The sequence below is a fragment of the Pleurodeles waltl genome, chromosome 12 (genome assembly GCF_031143425.1).
Source record: "Pleurodeles waltl isolate 20211129_DDA chromosome 12, aPleWal1.hap1.20221129, whole genome shotgun sequence".
Taxonomy (NCBI): Eukaryota; Metazoa; Chordata; class Amphibia; order Caudata; family Salamandridae; genus Pleurodeles; species Pleurodeles waltl.
The window spans coordinates 529079133-529105639 of NC_090451.1; the positions used below are offsets into that span (position 1 = coordinate 529079133).

General features: G+C 42.3%; 1 protein-coding gene across 1 annotated transcript in view; it reads left to right on the forward strand.

Moving 5' to 3' along the window:
* VAC14 (VAC14 component of PIKFYVE complex) overlaps positions 1–26507 on the forward strand; it is a 1245171-nt gene that overhangs the window by 232692 nt on the left and 985972 nt on the right. Inside the window, exon 8 of the mRNA XM_069217475.1 lies at positions 7293–7399. Within this exon, the coding sequence (XP_069073576.1) occupies positions 7293–7399 (107 nt within the window). The remainder of the gene's footprint in view (positions 1–7292; positions 7400–26507) is intronic.

Sequence of the window (26507 nt, forward strand, 5' to 3'; positions counted from 1 at the left end):
GCAGGCTGAGGCGTCACCAGGGACAGGGTGATTCTCTGGAAGTGATTTCTCAGCATCTTCACTCCTGCCCACTGAAGGCCGTGTCCAATACTGAAGAGATGACTCTGGGCCGTAGTCACGGCCCACATCTGTGGCCCACATCTTTAATGCTTTACACTTTCATTGCAGCCACTGGGTTTCACCATGATAATAAACTACTACATGTTGTGGAGTTATTCACTGGGAAACATGATTGTACCGGTGTACAATGTGCTAGTATATGTGACAAGACTCATGCTCACTGTGTAACTTTGCCCTATCCTTATTGTACTCTAATTCCTGCAGTGTTCTTTCAGATAATAAAATCAATTTAAAAAAAGTACATTCGGTTGTCCAAAGCAATCACGGTCAGTGCTCAGAAACTCGTACATAGCGTGCAAAATATATAACGGATAAGCTGTATTTGAGGTATGATGTTTTCAGAGTCTCATCAAAAACTGCAAACCATTCAATGATCCAATGCTGAGTGATAGTCTTCTCTTTGAAACCGAGAAGGGTAGTGGTTGGCTAATTCTTACAGGTAAGTCTGCTTTCAGTCTCTCAATAGTTGCCCCAAATGCATGTCATATTTTGAATTCCTCTTCATTCCGACTTGTAGAAAGATATTTGTACCTGCTGATGGAACTGGAAATGGTGCCCTAAAAAGCATGATGCCAGGGGCATTAAGGAATATTCAACTTTGGATGTCGTGGTCTTAAAGTGCCAGACTCACCATAGAGAAGGGGCACAGGAGGAAGAGTGGTACACGCTTTCGCATAAGCTAGCCAGAAGAGTACCTTGGATTATTGAAGCCCCACAGGTGGTTGTTGAACAACAGAGACCATTAGTTTACTCAGAGTTTACTTGAAATGCAATCCTGAGGCGCATGATACTGCATGCGGACCCTGTTATTGAAATGGAAAGCAAGCATCTGGTGAAACCATTTCATAACTTAGGAATTTGTTGCCCGAGAAAGAGTGTCTGTTAGCTGCAGCGCTAAACATAAAAGTTGACTTACCTTGCCGGTCCCTCCTTCACACGCCCGCTGCTGTTCAAATGCCAGTTTAGGTCAGTTTTAAGTTAGCAATCATAATCCAGAGTACTCAGTCTGAGCACTGCAAATCAGCAACAATGTGTGCCAAAACATATGTGGTGATGTAAGGTTTAGCTATACATCTGTTGTGTGATGTAGTATATCCACATTTAGGTACAATAGCAATACTTCACACAAAAAACTGTTTCTTACGACTACCAGCAGCAAATGGCTGGTGGTAAATTTGTGGAAGATGTGTGCAGTAACTGTGTTACTTTGCATTATTTCAAAATTTCCTGATTAATGCAAAATCATGACTTAAAGCCAGTGATTGATCTGTGTTCTTCCAGAGCCTATCACCTGTGCTCGCAAAGGCCCAAGGTTACTGAAAGACAACACTGTCTATGCTTGATTTCACCACTTGCTTCTTTCTTTCGCTTCCCACATTTCCTGTCTTTCTATCTCACTCTTACGGCTTCTTTTTCATCTCCTCTTTCTCCCTTAGTCACTGTTTTTTTTATCTTCCTCTTCCTTACTCTTTCTCTTATTTCTCTGTCAGTCTGATGATGAAAAATTATTCCGGGTCCCCAAAATGAACTACCAGTGGCAACCACCTGCTCAAATCAAGAATTGGATTCCTTGTTTTACTTGCTGAATTAATGCTAATCTCAGAATGAGCCTTAACGTCTTAAGTTTGTCCTGTGGGCACAATAAGACCCACAGTCCTTTCAACATCTAAAATGATTAGTGCACAAGAGCATGTTAGTTGGCCATAGTCTAATTTAAGTTTGAAAAGAATAAGCTTTCCCTACAACCGAATTTTATCATAACTTTCCAAACTTTGCAAAGATCTTTGCTGAGTAAACATCATGTTTTGTATTTTGTGCTTTCATTACTAGCTTCAGAGTGGCGAGACTGTGTTAGTTTCTGATCCACACTCAGTTCAAGAATCCATTGCTTTTGGGTGGCATAAGTTCAGTCTGTGGGCCTGGTGCCCATAGTCAAGCTGCTGGCTGATACCCTTCTTATGTGACTATATTATGGGCTGAGATTCCATTCACAAATTTGTTCATAGTTTACGCTAGTTTTTTGCTCATTTGAATTTTCGTGTCAATATAAAATAGTTCAGTCTTTGTTCTTCTTTGCCAATGTAAAATACTTATTTACATTGGCTGTAGGTTTGATAAAGCAAGAATTGCCTCTTGGTTACATTCATAGATGGCAATGCTTATTGCGTTAGCGCTTGGAGGATTTAATTGAAATCATAAGGTAAAATCTGTTTTCCACGTGGGGGTGGGGGGGTAACTGCCTTTTCCGGTCATCAGGAAGGCCTGTCAATTGTAACTGTCTTGACATAACTTGTGTCCTTGGCAGTTTTGAGTAATGTGTGTTTGAGTAACTTAGTGTATGCTCAGGGTTTTTGCAGGGTGTTCTTCTTTTAATACTGCAACTTTTTATGAGGTACGTCTGCCATACTATTAATATGGTCTTTCTGGATATCAGCAATATGAGCAATATCATTGTCTTGGGCTGTGCTACCTTCACCACTTGAATTACCTCCTGTCTGCTGCAGTTCATAAAGGGTATGGAGAGAGTTTCTCCTGTTCATTACTTCTCTCATCCTTTAGTCTTAAGTTAGTTACAGGTTAAAGCTGCAAACATACTTGATGGCACAGTTACAGCATGATTGCCAGTGAGGTTTACAGACTAGTCTTGCATAAATACAAGCATAAGTACAAATAACTAGCAAAACTATAATTGGACAAGATTGGTGGGAGGCAGTAAGCAGAATTTGTTGTAAACCTACTAGAGACTTTATGCCTGATTTATAGTTTGGCAGAGGGGTTACTCTGTCACAATGGTGATGGATATCCCGTCCGTCGAAATATGAATCCCATTATTTGGATATCCATCACTGTTGTGAAGGAGTAACCCCTCTGTCAAACTCTAAATCATCCTATTAGCCAGTTTGCCTGCTGTAAATCCTAATGTGAGCCCATTAGAGGATCTAAGTAATACTTTGGTAAATATCTTTGACAGCAGGGGTTACTACATCTGAAATGAGATTGCAAAGGAAAACCTTCTAACAACTAGCATAGTCATTCCTTATTCGACCTCTTCCCTGACCTGACAAATTTCCAACCATTTCATATGAAGCATGATATGCTCAGTATCCAGTGTGTACCAGGTCATCTCTGTCCCACTGTGCAAGATCCCCACCAATTTTCTCCACTCTGATCTAGTCACTTAGGCTTTCAAGGTGTTGTTTTCTCCCTCCTATAAATCATGGTTTAGATCAACACAAGCTGCTACTTTATCTTTCTTCATCACATTGAAGAAAACCCATGGAAATTCATGTTGTTTGTTTCTAGAAGCTTCAGACAGGGTGACTTTCACCTTAGTCCTAGTGCTGAGTCAGGCTTGGTCATGGCTGTAGATAATGTTCAGGTAATTGGGCCAATGTCAATTCTCCAATGATTTTGGACACTTCAACTACACTCAAAGCTTCCTCTCTTGAGATTGTGCTAGATAAACTGAGGAGAAGGAGAATGACTGTTTGTTTCAATCTGTATGAAATAGGAGGAACTTGATTTCACCATCTATATTGTATTTTACCCTCTTCGATATGGTGTTCCCCTGGTCTCCTATGCCTATACAATATCACTAGATATGTGGAGCTTTTAGCATGACTTATTCATTTAATTGGCCTCCTGTTCTTTTTATCTTTATCTACGCCAACAAGACTAGAATTCTCCTGGTTTGGGTGGGAGGGCAGCTTTGGCATTATCATTGAAAGAATAAAGAAAACAGTGACAATCATAAAATGTTTGATAGTCTTCCAGAGACAGAGTCATCTGTCCCATTTCATCATTCATCTTCAGAATCATTTTAGATTTCCATCTTAATCTGTATACTTTTTTCTTGGTACTCTACCTAGTCTGCGTGTTTTGAGGGCTTTACAAAACATTCTACGTCTAAGACCTGTGGTGGACAAAAAAGTCCATAGCCATCATTTCCAGCTTGTTTGTGCCCTGCATGTCTCATTGCTACGTCAGACTAGAATCATCTGTACTTGAAGATATTGACAAGTGTGCCACACTTGAGGCATCTTCCTCTACTGTCCAAAAGTATATCCCTATTATTAAGCTTGTTAGCACAGCTTTGTAGACTTCCCCATGTTTATTCTGTGTCCAGTCGCTCTAGGTGGAGACTCCGGAACAGAAGCTCAGATTAGGCCAGCATTGACAATGTGTTCACCTGATTACTTGTGCGGCCTAAGCCACTCTTGGGGCAAAAATGTTAATGCAATGTGTACCGTTAGGTATCCTACACTGAGTGCTCAAATGTGAGTATCTGTTATCCTGTTGTTTTGATTTTTGGACCCAGCTTCACTCTAATCTAGCAAGTGTGTGAAGGCTTAGGCCTGCCCCGAGATGTGAGTACAGTCCTGGACCCATCTGGGTTTATAGGGGAGCACCAAACACACACTCTTTAGTGACAGGGGAACACTGTACCTGTCACAGGTACTAGCATGTAGAGCGATGGTGCCAGCATACTGTGTATTAGTGATCACATCGTTTGTGACCAGACCTTTTTATGTGCATCACATGAGTTAAAGCCTACTAGCTCACTTGTAGAAAGCTCTGCTACTACAAACTAGACCCAGATCCCTGTGTTAACATCCCTAGCTGAAGATGGCACTGCAGAAGTGATGAAACTTGACTGCTGCTGGTCTGTGGCACTCGTCGCAGCCCAAGGCACTTGCCCAAGTTTGCCCACACGGACTATGCCACTGTAATGGAAGAGCAGCTGTCCACTGTGTGCCCTAGTGATTTTGTGGCTGCCTGAGGCACTTACTGGATATGTGTCTGTTGCAACTACACCACTTCAGTTGAATTGTGATGTGCCTATAAGAGGACCAATTGCTGCCACCCTGGACTAGAAGCAGACTGCATTGTCACCCTGGCTTCTCCTGGGGGAGGTGGACCCGGTCATCACCCTTGGGTCCCAACCTTCAGCTATCTCACCATGCACCCGATAAAGGGCTGCAACTCTGTACTCGGCTTGTGACCCCACATCAGATCCAAAGCCTGGAGCAGAGGACCGGTGCACCTGCGACTGGTGCATTCTCCCCACACAGGGAGAAGGACACATATTTGAAGGCTTGGTTCTCGACCTTCAGCAGAGACTCATTTGGTGATCAACATAAGGCTGAGAGACAGAGCCCCTCTCTCTTCCTGGTGGGGATGGGGTAGGTGCAGGCACTGCATCTGTGCCTAAGACCCACACCAAAGAATAACAAGGAAAGCATATGAGGGGAGGTAGAGAGGCATCCTTGACTGTACGACAGTGGCCCTGTCCTAGGGATTCTGAGTTTCCTTAGTTTTTGTAGTGTGGTGTAGTGGATCCTATTTAGTTTTAATGGAAATCAGGAGCTTAGCGGTCTGGCTTGCATGCCTGTTCCCCCGTCACATAGTGACTTGTAACCTACTTAGCTTACTTTGTCTTAGCCTATTCTTTTCATTATCTCTTATAAAATGGCTGCTACGTTTATAGTTAGTGAAATGTTTCGATTTTACGTTATCAGTACCATTCTGTAAAGGCATCACTGTCGGTGTCAAAGTTAAGTGAGAAAGATAGGTAGTCACATCATATCCCTTTCCCACCTACGTGTGACAGGAACATAATGTACTTTTAGAGGGAATTGTTTATATAATTGCCACTCCAAGCATGCCTTCTTATCTATTGTTTGATAACATACCTGCGTCAGGGGTCCTACAAGATCTGTATGAATACATCTCACGCAGACAAGGTTATCAGAGGGATTCCTACCAGATGCCATCAACGTTATCTATGCTACACGTCACCCTGATGCAGACCCAGCCTTCGTGTCCCCACGAAATCTGATCCAGAGACCTCATTCCAAGGTAACAAGAGTTGAGGGGCTCTTCTTATGGATATGGTACTGCCAGATTAGGTTTAAGACAACAAGCTCTCTTTAGGTTAGAGATTCGATTCTCCGTGATAGGGTCATAGGGATATTTTAGGTTCCATGTATATGGTGGTGGTTCTTGTATTCATGACTCATCTTTACCATTCTGCTCCTTCCATCGTTCATTATCCTAATCTTTGCAGTTCATGCGTTTTACAGTATATTGCAGTCTTGTTAATAAAACCTAGTGAAAACTTCACTTCATCTCCTTCATTGCCTGTGTGTAACTGAGACTTGTTGCTCATGTGAGAAAAGGGTTATCTTCATTTAACCACGACCCCCCTGAGATGTCGCATTCTTAAGTCCATGCATAAAGGCTGCCAGAAATCACCTTTTTCTGTTTGGGTTTTTGGTGAGGCACTGCTTGTGAGCCATGAGGGTTGGGCCAACAGTTGCTACTTGTTGTAGGGTTGGGTTAGTCGCCTACAAACAAAAGTGCTGTCATCACTAAAACAGAAGTCTTGCCTAGAGCAATAATCCAGCTAGGACAGTAGAATATTATGTTATAAAGTGTTTTAAAGTGCTTTTCTTTTATAAATATAAGTACTGGCTGGCCAATCATGTTGTTATGCTGTTGGGTTTTGTTGATGTTCGTGTCTGTTGTACCTGCACACTAACCTCTGTAGGAAGCCTTCCTGCCATCACTGCCATTACGAAGCAGGTGCTGAAAGGGTTGCACTTGGCCCAGTTTGCAGACCCAAAGTAGGACTGCTCTCTGGGCATCAGAGGCTGAGGCCAGGTAGACCCTGCTTTTTCCATGTCTTCCCTATCAGTGTCTGACAGATGCCGTCTGCTTACATGTATTGGATACCTAGAGTAATATGTAGGAGTAAAAGATAGTTTCTTACCTAAAATTACTTTCAAAGATCCTGGTCCCTTTTTAACACTAACCCCTCTACGATAGCTGAGGCTGGTAGTGTTAATTTCGTATGGCATTCCATATTCCCAGCTATGAGGTTCTATATCGATAAGCCTGTCATAGTGTAAAGTGAGAAGGCAAAGTATTCATTGTCAACTAACGATTTTCAGTGTTGGTGATAGATGGACGTTGAAGCCTAGGAGCTTGATACTACTAGATTTATTACAGCTGTCAACTCGTCTTTTTTGGATTAATGTCCTCTTGTGGTCCTAATGCATATGTTGTCCATACGCTTAGGAAATCGTTGTTTAGTTCTCTGTGTCTGCATGGCAGGTATTTTATGTACAGGTATGTGCTGTTCAATCTCTAACAGTGCTTGTTTCCCTAAGGTGTGAGGTCGCCCTCGGAGAGTTTTTGAAAGAGATAAAAAAGAATCCATCTAGTGTGAAGTTTGCAGAAATGGCAAATATCCTTGTGATCCACTGCCAAGGATCAGGTGAGTGAGCATGCGTGTGTATGCATATGCATGCGTTTATTACTGCTTGACCTCAGCAAACAAGTACTTCTGGCCAGGCTGTTGTTTTTTAACTGAATCATTTTGTTTTGATACACTGTTATACACAGACACTGAATAATTCATAAAATACACTTCTACTGATACAATAAAGAAATAGTTATTCTAAAAGAACTCTGACGTCATTGTGCCAGAAGCCGATCAGCGACCAAGAGGACATGTAAAAGAGCGAGAGTAGCCAGTTTTCTTACCAATTAGCTTACACATGTTTTTGGAATAAAAACAACTTTAAAATCACTGCCAGTGATATTCAGGATAAAAGGGATATATGGTGCACTAAAGCATGCGCATTGACGGAGAATATTGAATTTGTAGGTTGACAGTGCCAGGCTACTTCTTTGTGCTGTTGTCTTGCCTCCTGTTCTCTATCTGTGTTGGTCTTCTTAGCTATGCTAATGCTCAATTACAAACAATGTTTAACACTCCTCTGATGTTCTTTCACTTCCTCTATTTACCCATTCCACCTCAGCTGTTTGTCCCCCTCTAACTCTGATTCTGATGACTGTAGCACTCTTGTGTATTCCTTCTCCTGTTCCTTTATGTCTCAGTCAAACCCCTCATTGGTAATATTATGAACTTCTTGTGAAGCCTTTTATTTGTTCCTTCTCCCCAGATGCACCTTGGTACTTTTGCTCTCGCGGTCTAGTCACTTTTCAGCCACTGTATGACTCATTCTACCTTTTCTTAGATCTGACCCTTGCATTCCCTGGTCATTTCAGTATTACAGGTAGTATTGTTTTAAGTCTAGTGCTTTGCTAACATTGTTTCTTAAATTACAAAAATATAAGTTGGCTAAATGGAAGGGCATTCTCTTTGTTTCACTCTCACAGGCTTAAATGAAAAGTTATAACTGGACGAAGAATGTATGCAATATTCCACAGTCTACATAGCATGCGCTGGAAAATGGGACACTCCAACTCTAGAGAAAGTCAGTTTTAGTTATAGGGAGACTAAGGGCCTGGTTTAGAACTTGACAGTAACAGTCCCCTCGTCAGTTTTTGAACTGAAAACCCATCCACTGACATGATTGTCCACCCGGTGGATTTAGATGTTTCTGGTCCCATAGCCAATAGCCTGCTTTCATCCCACTGTCTCTGTCAACAAACTCCACCCACATTGATGGCACCATAAGAAATAGTGGCTGCCTGGGGGACTCCAGCCACCTGTGCTGCTGTGCAGAAGTTTGATGTGCCTTACCACCAAGCAAAATGTAGCAGTCCGACCTCCAAACTTGAGTTGGTGGATTGGGGGAAGTGAGGTAAAAACGTACCTTTCCCCCCCCGAATTCACTTCCATTTTCGACTGGACAAGACAAGACGTGCAGTCACTGCTGCGGCTGACTTTCAGAGAAAACATGACCTCTCCTGTCCCCAGACACAAAGGTACACACCCTGAATTGCCAGGGTACGTTGAGTGGGCACTGCAAATGAGGTGGGGACCACTGCAGGCTCAAACGTGTCATAGTATTTTTTTTTTATTACTGTAACCTGCATATGGCACACATACACACACGTCATTGTGGTGTCATTATTCATAGCCAAATGAATTGTGGCACCACAATGATGGTACAATAATACTTGTCAGCTGTGTGTAAGGTTGTGATGCCTGTTGTGTATGTGTGTCAGTGCGTATATTTGTGTGTGTGTGTATTTGGATTACATCGTTGAGGTAGGGGGAGCTGGAGCCGGTGATGTGTGTGTGTCCATATGTGTGCCACTTGCATATGGTTTTGGTTGTGTATTGTGTTGCTGTGTGACACATTCAGGTGTGTCGTTATGTGGCGGACGTCGTTGTAATGTATGCACTTGTGCTTTTGTGCGAGTGTTTTTGGGTAGCTGAGTGTGTAGTTGTGTTGGTTGTTGTGGTTGTGTCATGTATGGGTGCAGTGTCAGTGGTGTGTGGTGTATCATGGATGTATGGCAGTGGCTGTGTTCTGCATGCACAGGTTGTGCGGTGTTGGAATGGCAATGAATGATGGTGTGTATATGCTGTGTTGAGGTTGTGTAGGGGGACCCATATAGCTAAGGTAGAGTGTGTGTGTGTGAGACTTACCTGTATTCCATAGCCACTGCCACTGTCCATTATCCATTGGGCCCAGCGATGGGCTCCCTCTGTCTGCAGTCTGCTGGTATGGCCCTGCCTGCACAGCCGAAACATCTAAATATGGCCGGTGGGAACCTGCCTGTCTGACGGCTAGGAAGGGTGCTTTGTTGTGGTGGTCTGCGGCTCAGCCGCAATACATCTAAATACGATTGGCGAAACATTGACAACTTGATGGTGTTTTCAGGTCCGCCACTGACGCGGTTTGGCGGTAATACCGTCAAGATCTAAATCAAGCCCTAAGTGTCAATTTTTCTACTGCTCTACCACTACTACAAGAGTTCCTTCATTCTGAGTGGGAAGCACTTGTCCCAGTCCAGAAATTCTAATCAGATCTGGGTATTTGTATGTCCATTACAATGTAAGATGAGGTTGAGATGTACTTTTTAAAATATCGACTAACATTTAAATGTGGGGTAATCTCCTCCCATCAGTCATACTTTACGCATGTGATGTGACTCAAACAGCGGAGGCCGCCGCAAATCTCAAGGGGAGGGGTGGGCGGGGGAGGTGATAGAAATATAATTTTAAAAAATGTAAAAAAACTCACCTTGTCTCTCTTCTTCTGTTATCCCAGCATTCACTGGGACACCAGCACAGGTTCCTCAGCAATCCTGGTGCTGCTTTCATGCTAAACCTAGCATGAAAGCAATGTCGGGATTGTCTGAGAGGCTTGGACTGCCGCTCAGACACAACCCTGGGACATGTGCAGTTTCTCCAGCCCGGCTGTTCAACACAGCTGGGTTGGAGAAACCTAAGTGCGCATGTGGGTTTGGTCGGCCTAACACACATGCGCACTTAAGTGCACTCTCTCCTTCCCCCACCTCCCCTGGCCCAGTCCCGCCCCTCTCTTCACAGGCTACTGGCTTAGCCTGCTTAGCCAGCAGCTGAAAGATAAAACAATAAAGAAATATCATTTTATCTTTTAGCTTCTGGCTCAGCCAGTGGGCGATGCTCCTTTGCCATTGCAAAGGAGCCGGCCCTGGGCTCAAAACTATTTTGATGTGCTTTCTCATTTAATTAGACACTAACTACAATAATATTGTGTAGCCTATTTGTGGAATAGTGCTTTTGATATTACATATTCACTAAAAAGGTTCCTGATCTCACTATTTGTGAAATACCATCAAAAAGTATTTTTGTAGCTACCTGGAACCAAGCTTTTGCCGCAATCCTTTGAGTTGAAGATGCCACTTAGCAAAATCAAAGGTAAGTTTATGAGTGCTCCCTAAAAACTAGGACACCAGTTACTCAACCTGTGACAGAAAGCCTTCAAAGCTTCCTTGACTCTCTGGCCAAGTTTAATCGAACAGTCAGCTTACAGAAAGTGATGTGATGGTTTGGAATGGTTACAGTATAACACAGTTGTTGCATTCAGAATAAAGAGAGAAAGTTCCACCATATTTCTTATTTTGTATAAAAAGAATTACACTTTAATAACTCCTTACATATATATGAGTTGAAGTACCATCTAACACATGTTTTAAGGATATTACTCCTGCCCCCCTGATATGACTCCTTAAATAAATAGTTGTCTAGAGATTTTTATTTTTGATGTGTGTATTTGCATCATTAGAGGAGTAATTTAGCTTGGGTAGACATTGCTGATGCAGGCCGAATTGTTCTGAACAACATTTTTAAAAATGGGGGACGTGTTGCAATGATGATGTAATATTTCAGGAACCATGAGACCTATATACTTCATTTTGGTGTCAAAACACAGGTTTTAGGGGGGTCACGTTGTCTTATAGAGGCAGAAAATAACTCCTCAGAACACCCCTTTCGCCAGTTTCCGAAATTGTTGCTATAATAGAGGAAGAAGAGACATGTATAGAAATGAAACAAATAATAGTGGTTTTTAATCCTTTTATGTATACACCAAACAATGTTTATGATCTGAATATGAAAATAAATAATGTTTATCAGTCCTGTTTTCGACACATTTTCCTAGTTCACTTTATTTTTTTTGAGCAATCGCTCGTGATACATTTGCAGAATTTTGAACATTTGAGAAGAGCATATCGACAGGGACATCTTTTTGTAGCACAGGTTTTGCATGTACATGTAAGTTCTGTGGGTAGAGGCTTTAGAAATGTAATAGGTTTTAGCACCTCTTCAATATATTCCCCACCAAATTTACATGGATCTTCCTCTACATATGCATGATCCAAAACATTAACACATCTTCTGATCGAGTAGAATGCTCTTTTAATGTGTCCATGCACAAAATGATATTGGTGGGGGATCAATTAGTGGGACTGATCACTTCAACTCACTGTATCGAAGCTCGTTAGATATGTGACAGTCAGAACTTGTTTTCCACACACACTCAAGGTATTTTTCTGTATCTTTAAAGTTGCATTCTTCTTCTATTTCAGCAAATCCTTTTAGAAACTTCACAGGTTCAGCAGTTAAAGGTCCAGGCTTTTTCCAATTTTGCTCATAGTGTCATCATGCGTAAGAATATGTGCCTTGATAAGAACACTGGGCAACTCTGGGTCACATTTCTTGTACAGAATATGAAGCAGGATTAAGTGTCTTTTTTCGCCTGTTCCATAATGTATCCATAACTCTGACAATCCTTGACTTATGAACATTGCAACAAATCTAAGTAGCACAATAATAACATCTGTGTTATTTGACAGTGCAATGACTCAATTGGAACCATTTCGAACACAGCCCACTCAACATGTGGCACAACTGAAAGTCAGCTTCCTCCAATTTGCTTTTAAGTTCTTGAGCAAAATGGCCCGTACCTTTTGAATATATCTCTGCAGGCATGAACTCCTCATTGACAATCATTACACTTCCAATAATTAGAAATTCAGTATTCATTGAATTCATCAGCAATGTTTTGGCGAGTTAACATCTCCAAGTGTCTTGTTTAATGTTGATGACTAGAATTTATCAAGTTGAAGAGGTATAAGTGTTGAATTTTTGATTCAGGCAAGGTCAATTGTTCCACATGTAGACATTCGTCTGGTTCTTTCACATTCTTTAACAGATAGTTCAAGGTAACTGTCAAAGACAATGTGCAATTCTTGCAAGGTGCACACTGACTTTGATATCTGTAGAACTGTCTGAACGACCTCTCCAAAGTTTTGCATGGATGACATCTTGACCATTCACAGTTGTGACATATAGTCCTCAACAAGAACAGTTTTCAATGAGGACACCTTTTCAAATAGAAATTCTTCATCAAAGTTTTCTTTAGCTCTTGTACAAGTTTGTGCTTCACTGGTTTGGTTGCAGCGTCTCCATTAAATAATGTGTTTGTTGGAAGAAGATCATGCGACAGAATGTCCTTGATAAATTCACCCTTTTCTTTTGCTACATCCATCTCTCTATGTGATTGCGAAATTTGCTTTTTTGTAACCTGTTTTGTAGTGGCTGGTTGGATGAAACTCGTACTATGACAATTAGAACATGGAAAATTAGCTTTAGTGATTATGTCAACAACTTTTTCTCTTTCAGTACAAATTTCTTCTGCTTCAGTTCTGCATATAGTTTTGATCCATGTTCCAGAACATCTAATAGACGTGTCGTTATATAGTTATCCACATATTGTTTGGTCATGTAGTTGTGTGGTTGCACAGGCTCAGTCATTTCAAAGGGGTTTCCTTGCTGCTGTATGAAATGAAGAAGGCTGTCAACATGTTTAATAAAAGGTTCCCCTCTCTTTCCCACAAGTAGTGGTGAGGAACAGTTCCATGATGGTCCATTAATTTTGAATTTGTCATCTCTCTGAGAACATTGCAAATAGAAAGGACCTCATGGTAAACTAGCTGCCATTGAGCAGCATATTCACTTTTACATGTCTGACCAACAATTCCCTTGGAGCTTTTCTGTGATCTCTGGATCATCTTTTCCAGTTTCATATCTGGAACCACAGCATTGAAACTTCCCTCTGTGTCTTTCACCACAAAAGTGTCTTTGGATGAATTTTCTGTAAAGGTATGTTTTTTCCACCTCTAGCTTCTTCACTCTTTCCAAATGATAGGATCCATAGCTCAGGTAGTTTATGCAATCAAATTTGTGAAACACAGTAATCAGTTACTCCACAGTCTTCACATGCAGCCCCCAATCACCTGCCCGATCAGCATGTACCAAGTTTTTCACTAGAGATATAATGTGTAAAACATTTCCCCAGTACTTGCAAAGTTCTGATTTTTCTTCACATTCTTTGACCAACTCTACAAACTTGGTTTTCTGACTTTGAACTATGTATTGAACATTGCCTAGCTTTTCATTATGCCTATTGAATGAAGTGCACCCTATGCCTTGTTCACTTCTGAGGTAAGATATGCAAAACCTAATTTGTCTTTCTTGTTCCAGAAAGCATTCCAATGTAATGTTTCTGTAGCCTCTGATATTATGAGCATACCTTGTAACAAATTAACATGATGAGTTCTGTTCAATACTGACTGGACAGTTTTGCTTCCAAAGATTTCATCCTGAAAAAGTGCATTGTCTATGCCACATCCACTGAGATAACTTTCTGCACACCACACCACAACACAACTTTTGTCATGTGGAATACGCCCATAATTGGATAAAGATCATCAGATTCTACTGGATTGCTCATGAAAATGCCAGCTACAATACGGAAAACACCTTCATCGCAGAGAATTGGCAGGATTGGCTGGCCTTCAAGCTCAGCGTGTACTTTTTTGAAATTTTTTAGAGCTGTGCATACTGTTGCGTAGTTTATGACTGGAGGTGGTGTTACTGGTAAAAACCCAACCTTCTTCAGTGGGACAGTATTCTGGGAGATCAGAGCATAAATTCCAGCCCACAGGGGAACTGAACTGTCTTTTCTTCATCCTTCAGGCCGCACTGAATAAGCAATATGATACATTTGTTTTAACTTAATTTATTATTTTGCAATAACTTACATTCTGAATCCCATCCAGATTGGCGGATACAGGTCAACCACGGTACATAGCACGTAAGTCATTCGGTCTAATAGCTATAACACATCATTGGTGGCATTACACACTAGGCTTCTTTATAATCCTTTCATATTCTATCACAAATCGTATCCTTGCCTATCATTGCCCCAGGCAGTCGCCTCCATTCCTCTCAGCCATCAAACACATATAAGAAATTTCACAATTAACAGTTAAAGAGGAGTCCTACTAAAATGAGGTGTAACACAGTATCTACATTTGGGCACTCTGAACAGTCAATAAGGGCTTCGTGATAGCTCAGTCTGTGTTCCGAGCCGTGCACCACTTCATGAGTCGTGCATAGTATGACGATGATTCAGACTAGTAGAAGTGGTAGTGTCCGGATGCAGCAATAGATGGTGGTTCAGAGGGTCCCAAATATCTCTCGACCTGGAGTTTAGGGGCAAGGTTTCAGCATATAACGTTAGTTGTTCATTGCTGTACACTAGATGAAGCAGCCATTCTTTGTACTTGGGAGCCTGCCCCCTTCCCCAGTGACATACATCTCTACATTTTGCTAACAGTAAGGCCAATGCAACACATTTTTTATAGCAGGGTTCAATCTGTGGGGCATATCCCAATAGGGCAATGAGTGGTGTGATTTTAAAAGTGGGGCCCACCATTTCCCTCAGTGCACTTTCCACTTCTTGCCATTACGATTGAATAGCCCCACACGCCCATGCCAGGTGGAGAAAATCAGTTCCCTCCATGTGACAACGCTGGCATGTATCGTCTTCCCGCAACCCATATCGATATAGTCTCTGTGGTGTGTAGTAGAATGTGTAATACAGAGACGACTGCTAGAGACGGCATTTCTTGTGTGAGCACAGCATGTAGTCCAAATGTCTTCTGTTAGTTCTACATGCAGTTCAGTTTGCCATCTACCCCTTGCTCCAATACGCCTGGGAGGAGCCTCTGTTTGTGTAGTGTTAAATAGGATATATACAAGTCAGCAATGTGATTCCACCTGCATCACTGTTTGTAAGGTAAGCAGTGTTTGGGGTTCTTCAGGAAAGTTGGGGGTGAAAGCCCTTACATTGTGTCTGAGTCGTACATACATGTACACATCTAATGGAGAGCTTGTGACCTCTGCAAATATTCACTCATGTCTTTTAAATATTCCATTTTCATTTTCATACAAACTACCCCAATTAGGACAATGGAGCCTCTTCCGAACCTTCTGGCATGCTGTTTCTTGAGTGCTTGGTAAAAGGGGATTATAGGGAAGTGGAAGTATTGGTGAATATAGTACTGCTTTCCCTCCATGTCACAAGCAAAGCAAAACAAACGCTGATGTCACGCCAATTCATGCTAGGCAGCAGCAATATGATATATTCAGTTAAATCAACTTTGTGGACCTCAGCATCAGGTAGAAGATCCATGTCCTCAGCCACTTTGAAACTTTCTGGTATACTGGGACGTGTAGATGGCTTGCAGTGATTTTGCACATGTTGGCAAGGCAGTTGAGTTGTAAGTTAGCAGTTTAGTTTGTTTGTGCCTACAGCTGACACAACTTGTTTTCCAGCAGCCTCTTCATTGGTACAGTCTTGAAAAAGCACCATGGCAGTATCATGTGTGCTGGATGTTTCAGACAAAAAGAGCTGCCTTCAAAATTAAAATTAACGAGAGCATCAATTGTAAATCCATTCCTGGTAAAGTGACTTGAAAGTGGTGTGCTGTGGTGTGATTTTACAGCATGAGCTGTTAACAAGTTCCTGCTACATACTATGCCATTATAACTTGTTGATACACCAGTCCTAGTCATTGAAGTGATTAGCTCTCTACTTTTGCACTTGTCATAGATTGCATGGGCAGTCATCATGTGTTGCGGAGTTTTCTTTTTGCTGTGATGTAATTCATAAAATATAATTTGGAAAAGTCAGAACATTATAAGCCTGTCGGTTCATGGGATTGTCTTCCACTTCTTCGTTTATATCTTCAAAGCTTTCATCAGTGTTGTTTGCGGGCTTCTGTTCCGAACTCAGGAACTTTAGTTTTTAACATTTTTGTTTTGCTGATATTAAACAATGATGTAAAAAAAGTTAAGATAACATCAGCCATTCTTGTTGACTCCCATGATTTATGGAGCTCTTGTGCATCACAAAATTTGTCATTAAGTCCAAAATCTAAATCTCTCAAGACATTTCTTAAAAAGGTTCCTACTGATTTTACTACATTGTGTGATCTTTTTTTGGCAACAAGATCTTCAGGAGTCAAATCAGCTGAGAACACCATAAGTGGCTCATTGTATTTGTTAGACTGACAAAAACAAATTCTGTCATTGTACATTATAACCAGAAAAATCTTGATTTCATTATTACTGATCAATACAGTTTCATCAGTGTTGACCATAATTTCTCTGATCTCATTAATTGTAAACCCATAGCCAACACTCAAGAGTAGCTTTAGAACTTCATTTGCTTTTTCAAAGAGTGCAAACTTAACTAAAGACTGCTGGTTACGTTGCTGCTGGGAGCTCATTGTACATTCATATTTTCTAATGTATGCACGCATGCAGTTCGGGTGGGCATACAAATCTGCAAATACATTCACCTTGCTGTTTAGATCAGCTCCTTGGCTGAAAACTTCATCTTGGAAGAAACTAGTTGCCTTTGAGACTCTGATACTCTGTACTTTGTTCTTTTGTCAATCTCTTTGGCCCTTGTTCTGGCTAAACAACAGATAATACATTGAGGATCCTCTGCTTTCTGATCAGTTGTTGGAGGTAGACGAGGAGCATTGGATTTGTTTGGTGTCTCTTTCTTGGAATACTGATTCTTGTGATTCACTGGTGTCTGCTATTTTTGACAATTTTTTTCCATTATATCCGACTTGTAGCCTTTGTTGTTACAATGATAAAATATTTGATCCTCTTCACCTATCAGTTTCAGTCTTTTGTGAACTTCGCCTTGCCTTATTTCTGCAGCATCTCAAACTCTCTTCTGTCCAGCTGCAGTTGATGTTAGCTTTTCTTTCAGATTAGTTTGACATATGACACATTTTTCTTTGTTGGAGTTATCAGATTTTGTAGTTAGCAACACTCTTTCAAGAGGTAAAGATTCTCCGTACCACCTGCTTCTCTCATGTTTACAAATTTTAATCAATGAAAAACCTAAAACAAAATCAATATTAAAATAAATAACCAATATGATGGCTAAAACACATCATTATAGAGCCATCATTTTGGAAAATGGTGGATGGGTTGCTCTGAGAAGTTATTTATTTTCTGTCTCAATAATACTACTTGACCCCCAAAACCTATGTTTTGATACCAAAATGAAGGATATAGGTCTCAGGAGTCCTGAAATATTATATAATCACTGCAACACAACCGTCATATTTAAAATAAATTGTCCAGAAAAAATCTGCCTGGATTAGCAATGTCTACCCAAGCTAAATTACTTCTCTAATGATACAAAAACACAAAACAAAAACTAAAATCTCGGGGCAGCAATTTTTGTTACGGCAGTATATCGAGGGACCAGGACTATATTGCAAGTCACTGAGGAGTTTTGTGACCATTTAGAGAAATGAAGGTGAAGGTTATGTTTTTTTTTATAAGGAAATGGCACTGTGAGGTGGCTTGCAATATCCTTTTTGTGTATGAGAAGGGGGATTGAATTCCACATAATACCTGTTCATACCACTCCTTATCCCACAAAAAAATTAACTCCTTTAGGTGCTATTTAAAACTGCATTTTTTAGTGTGTAAAGTAATTCTACAGTAGTACTTATTTACTGCAAAATGCAATTCGTAAACCTGAGTATAAATCTCCACCTCTTCTAACTTTTGCATGGGAAAATCTTCACACTTGTAAGTTTACTACTTAGTAGTAAATTTGGGAGGGATCAGGGGAGTAGCTAGAAAAAGGGGTACATTTACTGCTAAATGGGTGGGGCTTGGGGAGTAGTAAGGAGGGAGTTAGGGAGGGCTATGGAGGGGTTTAGGGAGGGACAAACACCCATCTAAAAAAGAGTAAAACCATTGTTAATTACCAAATGCATTTCTGAAGTTACTACAGCCAAAACGGACCTAAAACAGTAGTAATTGTATTCCAGTTCAAACCTGATTTATGACCAGCACCACACAGGCCCAACCACTGGTTTGGATTTACATTTTCACTTTGACGACGAAGGGGAGCAGCTGGCTCAAAGAAAAAGAGGAACAGCTTGTGATTAATGGGCTGGGGTTGCAGCCTTTAATGGTGTGGTTTGTCCCATTGTGAATTTAATTAATCCCGCCGGAAGAGAGAGGGTGCTAATACCTGATTTGATCTCATCTGCAGGGCAATAACAGCTGTAATACACTCCCTCCTTATTACGGTTCCCCACCTGTCAGTCGGAACTGTAATTGTGGGTGGTAATTAACTATCAATATTGTCAGCATGTGCAGCTACCAATGCTTAGTACAGTTAAGGACCTGCGTCATTTTTTAAAAATGTCAGGTGACTATAGCAGTGACAACTAGACTGTAATCAGAAAATAAGACACATTTTATACTGGATTGCAGGATCCCATGTACATGATTAGTAGAATGGAGAATCAAACAATGGGAATCAGGCAAATCAATTAAGCAACAACATTTCACAAAAAATAGAGCAGCAGCACAGGATACTTATGTGACACATAATGTGTATTGTTTGTGATCATTAGCTGATTGCAGCCATTGTGCTGTATGTCATTATTTAAAAAAAACACACACACACACAACATCATGACCATCCTTCCAAAAGCAGTACTTCCAGGTATGCTATTTGCAGTTACTAAATGATCACAATCGGCAAGAAGGTTGCACTCAACACACTGGAAAAACTGATGCCACCTATGAGGGAGAGACCGAATTCTGCCATAGTAAACTAGTCTGACTAATTTTTGCACAGTCCAGAGTTATGAGACTTTGAAACCTGCTTTGTCTCCCAATTTAAAATTATGGTTTGCTGCTGATGTCACAGTGCTTTCTCACAAAATGAGCTGTATGATAGGCTGCTGCAACTTCCACCTAAACAGCAGGAAGAAAGTTAGTTTTCCGGTTGCTTTCTTGTCCTAAAAATGTAGACATGTTGGTGTAGGGCAGGAGAACTTGTTTCTTTTACTGCACTTTTATATCACAGGGCAGAATTTTGCAGAAACTTAAACCAAAATGCGTAAAATGTGTTTGTGAGAATTTGTGGGTTGCATGTTGAAATGTGTAATGTTGCACTACATATTCTACACTTGCATATCTCCAGCCGGAAGAACACTTTCACCAAGAGGCAAGGATTTTATAGGGCTTCATGGGAAGAGTGAAGATGTTGGCATGTACTTATAGGAGTTAGAGAAAACCCAACAGCACATAAAAATTTCATTGCCAGCCAACGTAGTGTGTTTTGTGACATGAGTACTATACAGAGGCAAATTATCATGATTTAGTGGGCCATGATTTTGAAAGCCAGCAGAGGGTCTAGGAAGACTATGGTAATAAAATATATTTCTCTGAGGACTATGGAAAAAATATGTTTCATATGTTTTTGCTAACATTGTTCTATAGAGCTTAGTACAGTGGGGTATGTGCTAGGTCTGGGACTCAAGCCATATTAATGCAGTGAAGACTGCTCAACAAATGTTGTGGTGTTGTAATTTAGAGGCTTTAAGATTGTCTAACTTTTAATCATGTTGGATTGAAGATGCAGACAAGTTGCGTCAGAGCTTTCTATAACTTGTGGGATTGTGCATTTATGAAGTCTGTAAGACTGTCATAGTGTGTTTTTTATGACAGGCCAGGAGAGAAAGTGATGAAATATGGGCTAAATTGGATGAATTAGAATATGCCAGTCATTTTGCAATGCCTTTTCTTTTGATGGTAATTTTTGCAAATAAGAAAAAATACTGATTTGTTGCAGAGGGTATTAATATCTTTAATAATACCTTGTCAATGTTTGGTTAGTTGATATGCTGCCTGCAACATTTATTTTGGGGGTTCAACGAAGGGAGGTGGCTAATTTATCTTTAAAGATCCATTTATGACACAATCTTAGAGAGTTTCTCCACGTCGCATAGTCTTTGAAGGTTGTTTCGTTTCCTCCACAGGGAGTCTGACTTCCAACAGATGACTTTTAAGCCAGTAAGCATATCTTGAAGCATCTGTTTCTATTGCTCCTTGTCGTTACAATCATATTAGTTGTATTGAGAGTACTGTAACATGGGTTACTTGTGGATCGTCTGAGGGAGAGATTATGCTTTCTAGGTTTTTTAGGTGCTGAATATCTTTCTTTTTGAGGAGGACTTTGAAGGCAAGGTGGATACAGTGGGCTTGTTGACACTGTGGTTTGAGTGGCTGTGAATAACCTGCTGGAGGTTGATCTGTGCAGATGGTTGAAGCTTACTGTGTGTTATTTGCTTTCAGTAAAGTCTTCACAAATTGATTTAAGTTGATTAGTCATAAATTGTTGATTGAGTATCTGGCATGCCTATCTGTTCTAGAGTTCTCTTGCAGGTTAATGTCTCATTTAAACATAATTTTCCCTTTACCGGTGTCCTAAGAGCAGATGCCAAAAACGTCAGGTGTCATAAAACGTACCTAATTTTGAATCAGGTGGACCATAGGTTTGATGACAGTGTAGACCACTATCTCTCCCTTGTGGTCTAAAAGCCCTTAATCTGATAGAGACTTCTAGTTGCAGATTCCTTATCTTAGAATTTCCCCAGGCATCGCACTGTATCTGGAGATTTTTTCTTCGAGCAGTATCCGTGTGCGCTGTCAGGTGGTGTCAGTCAACTCTGCGTGCGTTGTTGTCATCACTGTCGCCATAATGTTGTGGTCATATATAGGCGCCATCCAGGTGCGCTGATGTCAGTACTTTTCTTTCCGAGCCACTCGCAGATCTGGAGAAGAGCTGCCCTTGGTCTTTTTTTGGTTAGCTTCGACCTTTTTGTCGTTATTTTTTACTTTTGGTGTGTCAAGGGATGTCACAGAAGACCGGGTTCAAACCGTGTGTCTCTTGTCACCGAATGTTGGCGATGATGGATCCGCACCTCATGTGCTTGTGGTATCTGGAGCGGGACCATGACTCGAAGTCGTGCTCTGAGTGCCCGGCCATGATCCTGAAGGCTTTGAGGGAGTGGTCCCTGAAGCTCATGGCCGCTCGGCGCACAACACCTCATTGCTTCGGGTCTTGTTCGAGAGGAAGGTCACGAGACCGCTCACGGATTCATCACTACTCTTCATTGTACCATTCAAAATCTTCCATACACTCAGGTCATAAAAAGAAGAAGTTGAATAAGGCCAAACATTCTTCGACTTCGCCCCATCACTCGGCCGATGCGACACAGGAAAATCAACAATGCTCTTGGTCTCCGTCCGCGGAGCCTACATGTGGGTCCGCTTCACGTCTCCCAAACTTCCTGGGAGCCAGAGTCACCCCTGCCCAGCTGCAAGAGTTTTATGAGGCCATGAGCCTCATCTTTTGGCAGACTGACCACCCTCCCCCCCCCCCTCGGCGCCTTTGGAGCCCAGGGGATCATATGGGGGCCCCTGGGGTTCCGTGCCGGCAGCTTCGGCTCCGCCACTGAGGGCCGTTCCGGATGTTATCGGATTCATGCCGAGCCGGTCATGCCAACGTGACCTTCCCCGGTGCCAGTTAAGATGTTGATGCTCCCGGCGCTGGTTGGGCCCGCAATCTACCTCAACCGAATCCTGATCCCTGAAGACCGAGAGCCAGAACGGCATCGTTTGACACCAGATCCGTCTTCTATGGGGTCTTCTCACCCCAGGTTGGATCCTGACCCTTTTTACTATGGGTGTGGAAATGGGGAAGTTTGGAGAGGTCACTAGATCCTCTGGAATACCAGCTAGACAACCCTGAATTGGACTGGGCACAGGAATTGGGTGAGGCTAATGGTCCGGATACTTCTCCAGAGGCTGGCATGCTTTCTCCCCCTATCGTGGCTACGGTAGAGTGAGCATCATATTCTACGGTGATCAGCAGGGCGGCTGAGGTCCTCGAGCTTCCTTCTCTGGCGGTCAGGACCAACCTCATGACTGAGGTGCTTCAGTCTGGGGCTTCTACTTCGGAACCCCTTCTATCCTTCAATGAAGCCCTTACGATGTCCTTCTGGGTACCTGGTCCAGAACCTGCACAGGGGCTCCTGTGAATAGGACAATCGCCCACCGCCATCGGCCTGTGCCAAACGATCCTAAATTCTTGTCTCAACACCTACGCCTGAGAGCCTTGTCATCCAGGCTTCTTCCTCATTTGGCACATTCCTATCCGCGTCCCCCGGCTAGGGAATCAAAAAGACTGGATCAGCTTGGGAAGAAGATGTTTTCTTCCTCCAGTCTGCCATTGCGGTCCATGAATACAGCTTGCCTCTTGGGCCGCTTCACCCGTTCCTTATGGGATACGGTTACGCAGATGTTGCCGCAGGTCCCGGAGGAGGCCCGGGGCCATCATTTCCCAAGCTGTGGCTGATGGGAGGGATGTGGCCAAGTTCATGATCTGTTGTGGGCTAGACACAACCGACTCAGTGGTTAAATCAGTTGCGTCGATGGTGGCCTTAAGGCACCATGCCTGGTTGAGGATATCTGGCTTTTCGGGGACTATCCAACAGTCTCTCATGCACATGCCCATCAATGGCAACCATCTCTTTGGAGACAAAGCTGACTCTGCTCTCGAGCATTTTAACGAGTCCCGAGCTATGGCTCTGTCCCTTTGCCTCACAGCAGCCCGTCGCCCAGCACAGTCCGCTTTTTGCCCCTTTCGTGGCCATGGAAGGGACTCCCTCCTGCATCCTTTCCCTACCAGCCACCAAGCTGCGCATGCTACTCAGACACTGCGTGACCGTGGATGCGGAATCTCATGTGCTCGTGGGTCAGAGAGCCAGAAGTCTGCCCAGTCCGCCCTTGCTGCAGCCTCCAAACCCTACTAGTCATTTGCAATATCCCAGACCAGTTGGTGGCAGGATCTGCCATCACCTGCCCCACTGGGAATCTATCACGACAGACAGGTGGGTTTTGCAAATAGTCCAAAGGGGCTACTCCCTCCCCTTAGAGACTACACCTCCGCCCATGCCACGATCTTACAACTGCTTAGCGGAGGATCATTTGGCACTTCTCCTGTGGGAAGACACAGCTCTGTTGGCCAAGGGAGTCATAGAGAGGGTCCCTTTGCCAGAAGTAGGTTGTGGTTGTTATTCCCGCCACTTTCTAGTGCCCAAGAAGGACAAGGGCCTTTGCCCTATCCTAGACCTCCGAGCCCTCGATTCCTTCCTCAAGAAGGAGAAGTTCAAAATGCTCATCCTGGCTCAGGTCCTGCCTGTCTTGGACTCTGGAGACTGGATGGTAGCGTTGTACTTGCAGGACACCTACTTCCACTTATCTGTCCTGCCTGCCCACAGACGTTACTTGTGATTCATTTTGATATAGTATATACAGAGTGCAGGGGTTTCCTAGAGGCTTGACAGAGGCTAAAGTAGGTAATACTATTGCTCTCTTTTGTGGTAGTGTGGTCGAGAAGTTAGGCTTATCAGAGGGTATTGCAAAGCATTTGTTGTACACACAGAGACAATAGAAGGAGCACACACTCAATGGCTTAACTCCAGACCAATTGTTTTATATAGCAAAAATATATGTTGTTAATTTATTTCTAGAACTGCAAGATTCAAGTTGCATGTACATACATGAAAACAAAAGTATTCAACATGTGTATCAATACCACTTTGATTAGAATTTGCAAGTCATACCGTTTTTGAATACATGGCAATAATCTGTTTTAGAAGTTGACAATGCAATTTTCAGAAACAGTTCCTTGGGGGGAAGAAAAGTTAGTACGATTTTGAGGTAAGTACTCAAATTACAGTTCCAGTCTCTGGGGATTAGGAAGTCCACAGGTTGGGGTTCAAGGGCTCTTGGTGCCTTGGGTACTTTTTTACAAGGGACTTAACTGTGTGTCATGAGTGTGCCAACTGTGTAAACAAAGGTACAGATTTTGGGAATGGACACCGGTACTAGCGCCTGGTTAGCAGTATCCTAGCACACTCTGTCAGGTTGGCATCAATATCAGTCAAAAAAGGGGGGGTAACCATGCCAACAAGGGCACTTTTCTACAGGCATGAGCACTTTCAATTTCATTACGCCACGTCATCTACCCTGGGATAAATGCTGGTAAACATGTTTACTTGCCGGTGTTATTTATTCTTGCACTGGTTATTAAAAAGCAAAAGCGTACATGAACTACACCAGAATTGATTTAAAATCCGAGTAAAAATGTACCTTTCAAAAGTAGCCCACACACTAACGCTATAATCATTCATTTCTTAAGTGCCACATGTTAGTATTCCTATACAAAGCAACGACCTATTATACTGTTAACATTTTACAAATTAAGAATTTCTGCGCATGTTTTGAAAAGATAATGTAACTTTGGCCCGGTATAATGTATAACCTCTCAAAGTATCCGAGGTGAAGTAGCCACAGAAAGGGGTTCCTTTCAGACATGGCCGATACATTGAGCAGTTAACAAGGGCTGATTAAAAATGGCAGTGCCACCGAATCCTCAGCATACGGGGTAACCTAATTCCTGAAGCTACTTGCAGCCGCTTTCTGTGGCATTAGCTGTTTCCTGATCGTTGTGATGAACCAAGAGCGAGCTGACAGGCGAGGCTCGAGCCAGGGATGTTGCGCGGGAACAAGACTTTTGGGCTCCTTTTAGGAAAGTTTAGCAGCCGAGCGTCACACGTTGCTGTGGCTCGAAGCATGCCAGTCTGCAGCCCCGAGCATCTCGCTGCTGACAGGATAAATCCATTCCTGGCGCGAGCGGTACGAGGACTGCCCAGCTCCGGGAACTTGTAGACACAGTTGAATTAGAGCGACAACCATTATTGTGGATAATGGAATTATTTGAGATGACTGAGTCTGCCCCAGCACCTCTGTGCTCATTAGAGTTTTGTGCAGGGCTCTTACAATAATAAAACTATATTATTTATTTTTTGACAAATATCTTTTTGCATTTCAATTACAAGGGTTCACCAGGCAGTGGCAGTTACGAGGCTTCGCAGCACTCTTACAGAAGTGTTCTGAATGCCTCTCTGTTCTGTGGACACGTTGTCATAACGACCCCTTTTTTACAGGAAGTATAAAGCCATCGTTCCTCTGACTTAATGAAACGTTTTAATCCCTGGAGCCTTCATTTTTATTAGACTTATTCATGGTTTCTGTGAGTATTCAGAGTCTTTTGGAACCAAAGGTCTAACTTTCCTTCAGTGTCGGGCCTTGTATTGTGTAAGCTTCAAATGGAAATAATCTTATTCTTAAAATCTCGTTTAATTTATATTTAATTCTGGAACGCTCACGAGGGCTTTAACAATGAGTAAACCAAAATACTTTGCAACAGTGGATGTTTCCACTTGTTGCACGGAAAGTTGGATTTCTGGTTTATCGTCTACTTTACCTGTGTGTTGAAAGTTAACCGCAGCATTTAGTGCAGCTTGCAGATATTAGATGAACATATTTACATTACTGACATTATTTATTTTTGCACTGGGAAGCTTGCATGTGAATCCACCTCCTCCTGCCTCTCTCTCTTTTTTCTTCTCCCACCCGCCTCCACACCCCATCCCACCCCACCCCTGTTCCTGTTTCTTGTCTCCCCCACGACCCCCTTCCTGTGTTTCTTCCCCCGCTTCCCATTTGCCCCTGTTTCATTTACCCCTAACAGACAAAAGTGAAAAAAGCTCTGAGGCTGCCAGCCCTGGTCGCTTCATAAATCTTTATTACCAGTCCTGTTAGCCACACCCATCCACCCTCCCGTTCACCATCCCACCCGATTGCCAAAGCCAATAGCTCGCCCATAGGCGAGACAGATTGGCTTTGTCAGTGCTCGTTAATGCATGTAGATGAATGCTGAGATCTTATAGAAGTACACACCTCTGAAGGTTTCTCAAAATGAAAAGTGTGCTACGTGGTAAGTACACATAAGTAGGTGCAAAGTTGCTTTTTTACACTACAC